Below are 13,399 nucleotides of genomic sequence, written 5' to 3' on the forward strand. Positions count from 1 at the left end.
AAAATGGGTTAAACTGGCAATAAAAATAAGTTAAAGCTGGTAAAAAAAAAAAAAAAGAAAAAAAGGGTCAAAACGTGGCATAAATGTGGCTAACAATGGGTGACCAGGGTGAAATAGGCATAAAATGGCAAAAACTGGGTGAAAAGTCACAAAATGGAGAGAATAGTGGCAGAAATAGGTGAGAAGTGACAGATAATGTGTTACAGGCAAAAATGGTCATAAAGCAGCAAATAAGGTGGCAAAAATGAGTGAAAAGTGTTTAAAATTGGCAAAAAGCAGCAAAAAGGTGGGAAAAAGTGACAGTTAATGGCAAGAGGCAGCTTAAATGGGAAAAGGGGAAAAATACAAATTGTAAACAGCAGGATATAAGTGGCAGAAAGTGGCAAAAAGAAAAAGTAAAATAGGCTAAAAGCTTCAAAAATTAGTTGTAAGTGGCAAAAATTGCAAATAAGGGCAATGGAGACAGACAAAAATAAAGGGTGACTATTAGGTTTGACAATTAAAGCCTACTGTATAAGTGTGGGAAACAAACTGATTAATGCTACTTGCAATGGATAATTGCTGAGGTCAAAGTTTCCCTTTTTAAAGGTTTCCTGGTGGAATAAAATTTCAAATTAAAATATAAAAGAGCCACATGTGGCTCCAGATCCACACGTTGAGTATCACTGTTTTAAGTTTACCCATTTGTACTGGAGGAAATCTGCAGACCTCATACTGGTGGGCCAGTTATAATAGAAAAGTCGTATGCTCTTGTGGGCCAGATACAACTGTACCACGGGCCGGATTTGGCCCCCGGGCCTTGAGTTTGACACCTCTGCTATAAAGTAATAATACCATTATGATTTAATTATTTTCTGTCTTTTATAAAAATTAATTCTTTGGTTGTGTTTGGTCTGTTTGCGTTAACCTCCTTCATCTTTGGTGTACTAGACTTGTGACACACCGTCTCTTTATCTAAAGGTCATAAAAACAATTACAACTCCTTTATAATTCAATTTATTGTGTGTAAATATCTGTACATCACACAGAAATGCATGGAAAAATACAACAGCAAAAACTGGATTTCTTAAAGTTTGCAGGAATGTAAGAAATAGAGGGTTTATATATTAAAGCATTTCAGCATCTCAAGATTCCTAACATCAGGAATGTGTTAAAATAAAAGAATTAAATGAATCAAACTTTAGCAAGAATCTACAGGATTAACATGAATCATAAGGACAGAGGGTAAAATCATGCTATCGTCATGCTAAAACAAGTTTAGAGTCTAACGACATTCTTTTAAACCAAGATTTCAAAGATATCACCAGTTAAATAATACAATGAACAAGGTTTTAAATATAAATATGATTCTAATATTACATTGACAAGAAGCTAATAGAACATAAAGAAAAATTAAACTGAGAGGAAAATCTGGAGCATGTAAGAAACCTTAGAGGCAAATCTCTTCAAAAAGAGAAAAATAACAGGATCAATTAAAGCAGAACATTTTTACAAAATTATTATTTGACAAAAAGACAGGATGTGTGGATTTTGATTATCCAGAAATATAAACAGAGTTATGTTTGATCATATTGTGTAGTCTGAAATGTGAATAGTAGGTTTTTGCTGCAACATGCAAATGCAAAACTGATGGCGTATTAGGGCCACCGAAAATTTTTTTTAAAAAGTTGTTTTTGAGGAAAAAATGTTTTACATTTCAGGCTTTAAGTTGTTAATTTATAAGATACCAAACTTCTAATGTTTGAGATTAAAAAGCTGTGAATTTGAGATTATAAAGTAGAAATTTCAAGTTTATAAAGTTGTCATTTTATGACATTATTGAGTTGAATTTACAGGTAATTAGCGAGAGGCGGGTACACCCTGGCCTGGTCACCAGTCAGTTACAGGGCTGACATACAGAGGCAAACAACCAGGCATGCTTACTCACACCTACGGGCAATTTAGAGTCACCAGTAAATCTAACGAGCATGTTTTAGGTCTGTGGGAAGAAGCCAAAGTACCCATGCATGCAAACTCAAAACAGAAAGGCCCTGGCCGGGATCAAAATCAGGAACCTTCTTGCTGTGAGGCAAGAGCCCTAACCCCTGTGCCGCTGTGCACGGATTCTGGGCTAAAATCACAAATATTTTCTCATCGATCCGTCCTGGTAGCTTACAGGTGGATGCTGGGGTGGAGGCGGGCTAAGAGAGAGCGCAATACTGATTCAGGCCAGAGGAAATCCCTTGGAATCTTGCAGCTTAAATAGACCGCAGAATTCAGAGGATAAGAGTCATGTGATTTATTATGATGGCTGTTAGGTTTGAAATCAATATGCTTGAGCTGACAAGATCACTATGTAACTTATTAAAATGAAAAATTCAAAGTTTTTGTCTCTGCAAATTCACATTTTCCCCTAAAGTTAACAATTCAATAAACACCAAAAAACATTGTGGTGTCTCATAAATTTGCAATTTTATAATTTCACAAAATTTCTGTTTTTACCTCAAACATGAAAAGATCCTTTTTGTTTTAAAATTTTAATTCAGAGAGGCCTTAACAAGCTGATTTACAAAACAACTACTGTAAAACATAATCTTTAAGGGTCAACTGCTGAGTTAGTATTTAAGTAAAGAGCTAAAGAAAAGCCTGAGCAGAACTTTTTTTTTGTCAGAATCAAAGCAAGAGTCCTGTTGTTACAGCAGTCCTATAAAATGTCAGAGATGGTACTATAGTTTCTTCCATTCAGAAGTACACTATATGGACAAAAGTATTTGGCCACACCTCTAAATTATTGAACTCAGGTGTTCCAAATCAGTCCCCATCGTTCTGAAGAGCTCAGTGACTTCAAGCGTGGTACTGTCATTAATGCCACCTTTGTGTTAAGACAATTCATGAAATTTCATCTACTGCGGTATTATTTAGAAAGTGGAAGCTTTTAGGAACAACAGAAATTCAGCTATGAAGTGAAGGACCATGAAAAATCTCAGAGCTGCTGAGGTGCATGATCTGTAAAAGTCTCCGATACTCTGCTGATTCCACACCTGAAGAGATCTGAACTTCCACTGGCATTTAAAGTACTGTGCAGAAGTTTTAGGCATGTTTTTTGCGGAAATTTGAGGCTGAAGTAAGGCGTGTAATGGTGAGTACACCCACCTGAGGGCCCCATCAGGTGGGAAGGAGGATTGACACAACCCAGGTCATGCTCTGGATGTCTTTGTACATTACCAAGGGCATGGGAAAATAATCTGATGAAAACAAAACAAAAACCACAGCTTTAGGGCGGAGTTATGGGTGGATGTGGCGCTTAAACATAGCCTAGGGTACTGTTAAGGCGGGTAGGAGGGTTGCCACAACCCCCTGGTTGTCGTGTGTATGTTCTAAGCACTTGAAAACTGTTGGCGGTTGCTGGGCGTATTAACAGGGGTGCCTGGACAAAAGAAATGCTGTTAAGCTTGACCTTGGCTGCTGAGCGACACACGTACATGTCAGATGTGTCGACACGAACTCTGGCCGCCCTCCCTCCTCTCTTCAGGCGGGGTTGTGGAACATCAGGACCTGTGAAGAACCGTTAGCGCTCCACATGCCTGAAACTTCTGCACAGTACTGTATGTAAGCAGAAAAACTGTGCAGCCAAAGCTTTATGAATGGGTTTCCATGGCCAAGCAGCTGCATGCCAGCCTCACATCACCAAGACTGCCAACATTAGATGGAGTGGTGTAAAGCACACCGACACTAGACTGTGAGGCAGTGGAAACATGTTCTGTGGAGTGATGAGTCACGTATCTCTGTTTGGTTGCAGATGGGAGAGTCTGACTGCCTGTGCCAACAGTGAAGTTTGGTGGAGGAGAGATAACAGCATGGGGCTGGTTTTCCCCCTTATCTCCAGTGAAGGCCAACCTTAATGCTTCAGCTTACCAAGACATCTTGGACAATGCTATGCTTTCAAGTTTCTGGATACAGTTTGGGGAAGGCCCTTTTCTATTCCAGCATAGCTGTACCCCAGAGCACAAAGAAAGAACTATAAAGACATGGTTGATGAGTTCAGTGTGGAAGAACATGACTGGCCTTGACTTCAACACCATCGAGGACCTTTGAGATGAACTGGAACAGAGATTGTGTACCGGGGCTTCTCGTCCAACATCTGTGCCTGACCTCATAAATGCTCTATAGAATAAATGGGCACTAATTCCCACAGAAACACTCCAAAGTCTTGTGGAAAGCCTTCCAAGAAGAGAGGATGCTATTAAAGCTGCAAAACAGGGGCCAACTCCATCTTAAAGCATTAGAATACAATGTTATTACAGTTCCTTTTGTTTGAATGGTAAGGCGGCTGAATACTTTTGTCCATATATTGTATTTCTTTTGCCTTAATCAACCTAAAATAATACCAGAAAGACCAAAGACAGGGCAGGAGCTACTCTTCATCCCCAAAATCCTAAACAATGGTTGGCTTTACCATTTTAGAGGTGGGACTAATAAATTCAGCTATTTGAGGTGTACAGTTAAATATTCCAGTTTCCATCATTTGCCTAATCAAAGCTTTTTTCTTGTTTTGTGTAAAAACTAAAGCTGTTTTTATAACGTGTTTATTTTGATAAATGACAGGGAAATTAAAGAATGTGTTAAAAACTTTAACACAGATTTACTGCACTCTGACATCACATGTCGCTGTTCATACAATCATAACGATTAGCTCTGTAAACGTAACAAAACACACAAAAAATATCATAGCATTTCACTTTTGCTGTCATAAGATATAGTTCATAAGCCACACATTTAATACCCGCTTTTTTCATCTAAAACTTTGGCTGCAGCTCAGATACCGACGCGACCACAGTCACTGCTGCACCATGCCTAGCACGATCAAAAATTCACCCCATTTACTGGGTACTTTAAGTGGCTCCTTCACTGCTCAGAATGTGCTGGAATAGATAAATGTAGGACCAAAATGCTGGGGGTTTGTGCCACTTTTTAAACGCTTTTCCCCTCATTAGGTCATAAGTGTAAAGAAAACAGGGAGTTCTGTTTGTCTGAGAAGACTCCTCATTAGGAACAAGAGCCAATGGAGGAGGGCAGAACAACTGCAGCTGCCATACTGTATTAACCTGACACGCCAGATGGATTTGTTTCACACGTCCATCTGGAAAACCTTCAATACTATGTGTTTGGGAAAGGGCAGAGCCTTTAAAAATAACTCGGAGTGTGATTGGATGAAAGTTCTGTCTGTCACATCTTTACGGACCAATCAGAGCAACAAAACACACGACGTAGCCGCAACCAAGGTGCGTGTGTGCAGCTACCGAGGAACAACGTGAACCATGGCGACTGTAGACATGTCAGTACACGACCTTTACTGTTTTAAATAGAAAACAACTCACTGCTGTTCTTTGTTCTTCTTTTAACAAAGAAATTTCATCAAGTTCTGATAAAACTGGCGCTTTAGCAGCATCCACGCTAATGTCTTCCGCCATAATTGCACTGGTCTCTTGTTCCTGCTTGCTTACGTCACAACTCCGGCGGGCCTGAAGGTACTGCCCCTTGTCGCTGATTGGTCCTGTCACTTTCTAACCAGGCCCAAATGGTTCAGACAGGAGCTTTGCAAGATGGATTTGCCAGTAAGACACACGGAAACGGATGAGTCCATCTGCTTTGCAAGGTTAATACTGTATCTGGTAGATGCAAAAAAAAGTTTTCCAAACTTTAGTCTCAAAATGCAAAACTTCATTCTTGGAATGCATGGTTAAAAATGTTCCTGTTTGTCTTAACTCAATCCATTCTTCAACATTAACCAACCTGAAAAGTCTTAACTTCTCCGGCATGCTCTTAGCATTTGCATTGCTTCTGTGGTGCAGGCATGCAGCTTTAACTCAGTAAACGTCCTACTTAAAAGCTGTTAGATCCAGCAATACTGTTTGAAAACAGCTTGTAGTATTGAATAAGAATGATGTTTGACACTACGGAGGCAGATTGTCTGGTATTAACACAATAGCAGCAAAGATGCTATGGCCATTAGCTTAAATAGACGCATCTACAGTCGTATGGCAGAGTCTTGTTTGTCTTAAAGTTCATTCTGTTAAATTATTTACACATCAGAGATTTTTACAACAAGGCACATTTCTCCTGAGTTTCCTGAGCACAATAACCGCTTATAAAACCAACCATGTATTCTTAAGGAAGAACTTCCACTTGTGTTTTTTTATGATTGATAATATTGGACTGAAAATGTTTGGTTTATGCGAGTGAGAGGAGGATTTATTTAACCAGGAGGTACTCGGGGTTCGATCTTCAGTGAGAGCTCGTAGAGGGTGTCTTCATCCATTACCAGAGTTTTATCCAGGAGGAACTGGGTCACCTGAGGAGAGACAGGACGTCGAGGAATAAATATGTAAAGAAAGCAGTTATTTAAGGTTATTTTAAAATGGTAAAAGAAGCTAAAGTACCTTGGGTTGGTGCTCTATCCTGTAAGGAGCTCCCTGGAACTGACGGATCTCTCGAATAATGTGAGAAATCTGTGAGAGAAGAGGCAGGATTTATAGGCCTAGTCCACATGTACAGTGCCATTAAGAAGTATTCACCCAAGTGGATGCTTTACCCTTTTATTCAAATCAATCATGATCAGTATAATTTGTTTTTTTTTGGCAAGAAAATACTGTGACTGACCTAAATCAACATTGGTTCAGCCAACTGGTGCTAGTAGTCTCACAGTCAAAAGAGAATCACCTGAGTGAATGTGGAAGGTCCAGTCACTGGTTAATCAGTATTCATGGCTACCATTTCACCATGAAAACAAAAGAACACTCAAAGCAACTCAGAAAAGGTTTTTGGAAAGTTTAAGTCAGGGGATGGATGCAAAAACATTTCCAAGTCATGAAGAAATGAAGGAATCTGTCACATGTGTAAATCTGCCTAGATCAGACCGTCCTCACAAACTGAGTCGGCGTGCAAGAAGGAGACTAGTAAGAGAGGCCACCGAGACACCTATGACTACTCTGAAGGAGTTCCTAGCTTCAGCAGCTGAGATGGGAGAAACTCTGCAGACAACAACTGTTGGCCGGGTTCTTCACCAGTCAGAGCTTTATGGGAGAGTGGCAAAGAGAAAGACACTGTTGAAGAAAACTCAGATTCAATCTGGACTAGAGTTCACCAGAAGACATGTGGGAGACTCCATGGTCAAGAGGAAGATGAGACCATAATGGAACTTTTTGGCCACGAGACAAGAAACACACACCATTCCCACTGTGAAGCGTGGTGGTGGCAGCATCATGCTGTGGGGATGCTTCTCAGTAGCCGGCCCTGGAAGGCTTGTAAAGGTAGAGGGTAAGATGGATGTGGAAAAATGTAGGATGAACCTATACAGTCTGCAAGAAAACTACAGCTTAGAGATTTTTTTCCAGCAAGACAGTGACCCAAAGCGTTAAAGGTCACATATTTTACCCTTTAAGACATGTTTATTTTGGTCTCAGAGGTCCCCAAAACATGCCTGTGAAGTTTGTTGCTAAAAAATCACTCCAGTATAGGATTTTTGCCTGTCTAAAAACCCCTCTGTTTCAGCCCTGGTCAGAACGAGCTGTTTCTGTGTCTGTGGCTTTAAATGTTAATGAGCTGTCTGACTCCGCCCCTCTCAGGAAATGGATGTGGCTTCTTGGATGTGGCTCTCCTGCCAGGAGAGGAGGGTGGAATTTTCTTCCAACCGGTGGGACTAACTGAACCTGGGGGTGGGGCAAACTCCCCACATGACATCATGAGGGCAAAATCTGAGAAAGGCTTGTTTCAGCACATTTTCTGGAAGGTGGGGAAAGAGAGAAGAGGAGGAAATGGATTTCACTTTTATATTACAGAGATTTTTTGTCAAAAAAGCCAAATTATACTGACCATGACTGATTTATAAAGTCAATAAAGGGTTGAATACTCTTTATAGGCACAGTAGGTGGTTGTCCAAGCAGATTAGGAAGGGGAAAAGACTCTTAACACACCTCACACCACCGGAAAATCAGGCAAAACAATCATCAGAACATCAGACAATCAGGACTATGCTAACTTAGGTCAGAGTGGGAAATCAGAGTGAAAATTGGCACGATTATCTAGTGGCGTGTGCAGCTCTTGGAGAAAATCCATTACCATCCTCATCTTGGAGAAGTTCACCAGGCCCTCCTCTGTGAAGTTCGGTGTCCCCTCCTCAATGAACGCCAGGTCAGTGAGGTACATGCCGAGGTACGGGACACACGGAGGGTTACAGCTACAAACAACCACACAGAGCAAACATGAGATCATTTTGAAGACTTTTAACATGCTATTTTCTCTGTTAGTGAGCAGTATTTACTTTTTCAGAGTCTCTCTGAGGTTCTTGAACCTTCCTTCTGAGGACACGGTCTTCTGCAGCCGGTCCATCAGAGACTTGGTCTGAAAAATATACAAAAAGACAGAAATGAATACTTGTGCATGCAGAGAAAGATTATACCAGGGTTTCTCACTATGGAGGTCTCCAGGGAAAACCAGGAGGTTCATGGAAACTTGGAAATTTTCTTAAAATAAAACAACTATTAATATTTATTATGATGAAAACATTTTAAGTCTTTTTAAAAATGAGTAATCACTGCATATTAAAGTGTTTTCATTTTCTGTGCCAATTAAAGAATGTACAATTCTAAAAAAAATGTATGTTTTCTGTTACTATAATGGTTGATTATTATCAAAAAAGATAAGGAATACGAACATTACAGATGTGGTTGAATATTAAGTTATTTATTGTAGTCAAAATAAAGGAAAAATGTACCAAAAATTTTAAAAATATTGGGTCCTTGGTGTGTCAAAGTCAGTGAACTCCTGCTTTAGCAGATTCCAACCTGTTTGCAGACTTTAGCCCATGTTTTCTTCAGCCTGAAGATGGCGCTGCGGTTCAGTGCTGAGGTGATCTCCAGCACGCCGTTGTAGTTGTTGAGGCAGCGACAGATGTCGGCTACAGCGAGCCACTTCTCTATGGAGCTGGCTCTGGAGCCTACGTCGGTGTGAGTCATGATCTGAGACGCCACCAGGTTACTCATCTGCAGAGAGACCGGGGAAAGAGGACAAAAAGGTGTTTTTAAATCCTGTCAGGCTCTAAGCTGCACTTAGAAACCACTTTAACAGGTAAACATTGTTTAAAATCATGCAGACTGAGAATACAGAAAAAGAGTGGCAACAGGAGATCCTGTGGTATCCCTCAAACCACCGATGCTCATGGAAGGGAATACCATAAAAGGGAAGGGTAGTTAAGAAAAAGAAACTAAGGTGCAAATGATCCAGGCACTCAGGCTGGTTTGAAAATATAGAGGGCCTTAAATTCATGAATGCACAAACGCAGGGGTGTCAAACTCGAGGCCCATGGTGCAGTCATACCCGGCCACAAGATCAGATCATGTTTCTATTATAACTGTCCTGCCGGTACGAGGTCTGCAGATTTCCTCCAGTGAAAAAATGTAAACAGAAACTCCTCTCAAAGTCACACAAGTCAGAAAAAGTAAAGGGTAAAAATAACTGGATAAAGTCAGGAATGAGGAAAAACAATTAAAATTGTGTTTTCACTTTATATTATTTATTTTTGAATCCCACAATTATGATTTAAACTAAGGATTTTGACTTTTTTATTTCATATCTTAACCTTTTAAATTCAGAATTTTGAGTTTTTTATCTAATATTTTGAAATTTTGGATACATACATTTAAATTTAAGTCATATTTTGACCTTTTTAACCCATTTATATGAAATTTGTCTCATGTTTTGACCTTCCAACCCTAACCTCAACTTTTAATTCATTATTTTTACATTTTTGACTCAAAATTTTAAATTTTTTGTCATGTTTACACTTTTTAAACTCATTTTGAATTTTGTCTCATTGTTTGACTGTTTTATCATGATTTTGAATTTTGTCTCAAATTATGACTTATACACTCGTTATAATAAATTTTGTGTCACAACCTTTCGGACTCAAAATGTAAAATTTTATGTAATATTTTTAACTTTTAAACTCATGATTTGAATTTTATCAATATTTTGACCTTTAAAACTAGTGAATTTATATTTTATTTCAAATTTTGACCTTTTGAACTTGTGATTTTGAATTCTATTTCATATTTCCACCTTTAAAAATAAAGATTTTTACCTTCTATCTCATATATCAGCCTTCTGAAAACATTATTTTGACTTTAATTTTGTGTTTTGACCTTTTGAAGTAATAAATTTGACATTTTTCTCAGATTTTAAGCTTTTAAACTTATCATTTTTACTTTTTTTAATCTCAAAATCCTTTATCGTCAGTGCTAAGTTTTTCCCCCATTATGTTTTACTGGTGAAAATGAGGTTGGCCCTGTCAAGCTCCCGGGATAGACCTAAATCCAGAATCCAGCCCCTGCTGTGATTGAGTTTGACACCCCAGCACTAACGTGTATGGGCCTTTGTTTCTTCAGGGTGTAACCACTAAACCAGACAGTCTTACATCGTTAAAATGTTGGCTGGTCTTCATGATGTACGGAGTCCTCTCTGTCTTATCCACCTTCATCCAGCCCTGACCCAGGAACTCCCTGCAGGATCACACATCATCACAATCAGGACTACTGGAAATAACTGTGGACATTTATGAAGAAATTTAACCCGGCTACAAACTTCAGAGTTTAAATTAGGGATTACGGTCCACTCACTCGTAGGGAATACTCCGGAAAACGATGTGATCGAGCAGAGTGATCTGTTCAGCCAGCTCCATCGCTGACAGAGACTCGAAACACTCCGGCTTTGGACTCTCCGCCTGAAATACAAAGACACAAACTCTGAAACAGATCTGCACCATCTGAAGAGGAGAATTTTAAAATCTGTCAACAAACACTAACTCTCTGGATGTACTAAGGATCTAACTATGACTATAAAAAGGCAGAACTGACTACAGAAGAACTACAGCACAGCTGCTGATTTTACAGGAGTCACTTCCCCATGAGGATCTCATTCTTACCGCGATAAAGTGTAGGAGAGGACAGCTTTTCTGGAGGTAAATTATTCCAACAAAAGCTTAAATATGCACTCTTTATACTCTTTAACAAATGTTCTGCTTTTATTAATAAATATGAACAATAAAATATTTCCTGTTTTCTTCTTAGAACAGTTATGAAAGCAGTAATACTGACCATCTGTAAAATATCCTCAATTTTCAGTTGAGCATCGTCTTGTTCTTCTTGAGAAAGGGCACTGAGGAGAAAAACAGAAGAGTAAATTCTTGCAATCATGGGACATGAACTCAACAACAAACACATGAAAAAATCAATGGAAGTAAAGATGTGCCCATGCTACATGAGTCTGTAATCAGGATTAATTACATGTTAATCTCGTGTTTAAAATTTCAACCATTTTATATTTATGAACGAGTTAGTTAGACTCTCTTTTTCTAGTTAGTTAGTTAGTGCCGTGCACCGCAAAACAGATTGGTACAGCACAAACTTACATGCAAACAAACTGCAGCAGATCCACCTCACAGTGACTGCTAACTCTCAGCTTTATGGAATCACTTAATTTGTCAGGGCAAGACAAAGGTTTGTACCTTAATATGTTGGTGGTAGCTTTCCTCTCCTGAGGCAGCAGGTCAGGATCTCGCAGCACCTCCTCCAGGAGACCCACCACCCCCATCTTCAGATCGCTGTTCATGTCAAAGTCCTGATGGAGGATCACATTTAGAAAGGTTAAAGAAGGCTCACATGATACCTGAATGAAAGGCTGACTTCAGCACAGATCAGGTCACAACCAATGGAGCTTCTCCTTGATTCAGTTGTTGATAAATCTGATTGAAGACATTTATCTTTGGTGCAGACTAGAAATAATAATTGATCGGTGTTTTTCTTTATTTGAAAATAGCTGCTATAATATCTCTCTAAAATGATTTCCTAAATATTCGTCCTGCTCAGACTTTTGTCTTGTGGCATCTGCAGCTTCAGAGGCAGCAGCAAACAGAGAAAGGACGCCCTCTAGTGGACGCCTACGTCAATAGGTGTTACAGGCATTTTAGTTTTGGCTTTTCGAACGTTTGTGAGACAAAAGGCACATTGGATGGAATTAAATAAATACAGAAAACTTCAAAAAAGAGGAAATAATGGTTTAGTTTGGGGCTCAGATTCTTTAAAAATGTTTAAATGTCTTTTTTGCTGTTCTAACATCCAGATTTCCTTTATTTATGTTGCAGGTATAAACATGATCTCACAGGTGTTCTAGAAAAAAATAACTGCATTTTCTTTTAAATCATAGCTTCTTCTGTTTATTTAAGACTTTGTTTGTCCTAAATTCTGATCAAAGATCGATGCCCACAGGCTCTGATATCGCTAAAATAGAAGCAGAACTACTGTGTTCACTTTACAGGCCTCAACGCTCATGCTACAAAAATAGCGCCTTATATAATCTTAAATGAAAGTGATAGTCCTTTTAGTGTCCTGGGGAGGCGGCTGACCTTTCTGAACGCTTCCTGGGTGGGAGATAAGACACGCAGAGCAAAGAGCACCTCCATCGGGAGGAACAGTGACAGGAGAGGACGCTTACGCAGGAGGATGTGATGAAAACAAACAATTACAGACGCTGAAAGGTGGGCTCTAAGTGGCATGGACCGGGGTTTCTGTAAGCTGTAATGGGAATGTTCTGGACTATTTGATGCTCTTATTTATAAGAAGAACAAAAAGTGTGGACGTCGGGTGTTTAAACTGTCTTCTAAGATCTGGGGAGAAGTTACTGGATACATTTCTTTTACTTTACTTAAAAAAAGCCACACTTTTAATTCACTGCCCTACTATGACAGCTACTGGATGTTTTACCCCTTAATTGATTTTATAAATAAATCATAGTCAATGTAATTTAGCTTTAATGAAAAAAAATACACCCTCTTTAATGTCAAAACAGATTTCTGAAGGTCTCAGTTAGGCTTGCATATCTTGACACTGCCATGTTACTCCATTCTTCTTTGCTAAGCTGCTCAAGCTCTGTCAGGTTGCACAGGGATCAGCTGTGAACATCCCTTTTCAAGTCTGGCTACAAACTCTCTATTAGATTGAGGTCTGGGCTTTGACTCGGCCACTCCAGAACATTCACCTTGTTGTCCTTAAACCATTTCTGTGTAGCTTTCTCTGTATGCTTTGGGTCATTACTGGAACATAAATCTCCCTCTCTACTCTCTACCTTTGTAAGCCTTTCAGGGCCATCTGCTGAGCTGCATCCCCACAGCATGATGCTGCCACCACCATGCTTCACAGTGGGGGTGGTGGGTTTGTGGGGATGTGCAGTGTTTGCCATCTTGTCTGATGGTCAAAATGCTCCATTCTGGTCTCATCAGACCAAAGAACTTTCTCCCTCTTAACCATGGAGTCTCCCACATGCCTTCTGGTGAACTCTAGTCCAGATTTAATCTGAGTTTTCTTCAACA

General features: G+C 39.4%; 1 protein-coding gene across 1 annotated transcript in view; it reads right to left on the reverse strand.

The window, feature by feature from the left end:
• Positions 1–5,601: 5,601 nt before the first annotated feature.
• rasgrf2a (Ras protein-specific guanine nucleotide-releasing factor 2a) overlaps positions 5,602–13,399 on the reverse strand; it is a 54,560-nt gene continuing 46,762 nt past the window's right edge. Inside the window, exons 20-28 of the mRNA XM_041810309.1 lie at positions 11,540–11,652; positions 11,130–11,190; positions 10,653–10,756; positions 10,451–10,535; positions 8,823–9,020; positions 8,300–8,379; positions 8,098–8,215; positions 6,420–6,488; positions 5,602–6,331 (exon numbers count right to left, since the gene is read on the reverse strand). Coding sequence (XP_041666243.1) covers positions 6,236–6,331; positions 6,420–6,488; positions 8,098–8,215; positions 8,300–8,379; positions 8,823–9,020; positions 10,451–10,535; positions 10,653–10,756; positions 11,130–11,190; positions 11,540–11,652 — 924 coding nt within the window. The 3' untranslated portion in view covers positions 5,602–6,235. The remainder of the gene's footprint in view (positions 6,332–6,419; positions 6,489–8,097; positions 8,216–8,299; positions 8,380–8,822; positions 9,021–10,450; positions 10,536–10,652; positions 10,757–11,129; positions 11,191–11,539; positions 11,653–13,399) is intronic.

This window comes from Cheilinus undulatus, linkage group 17, assembly GCF_018320785.1.
Source record: "Cheilinus undulatus linkage group 17, ASM1832078v1, whole genome shotgun sequence".
Classification (NCBI taxonomy): domain Eukaryota; kingdom Metazoa; phylum Chordata; class Actinopteri; order Labriformes; family Labridae; genus Cheilinus; species Cheilinus undulatus.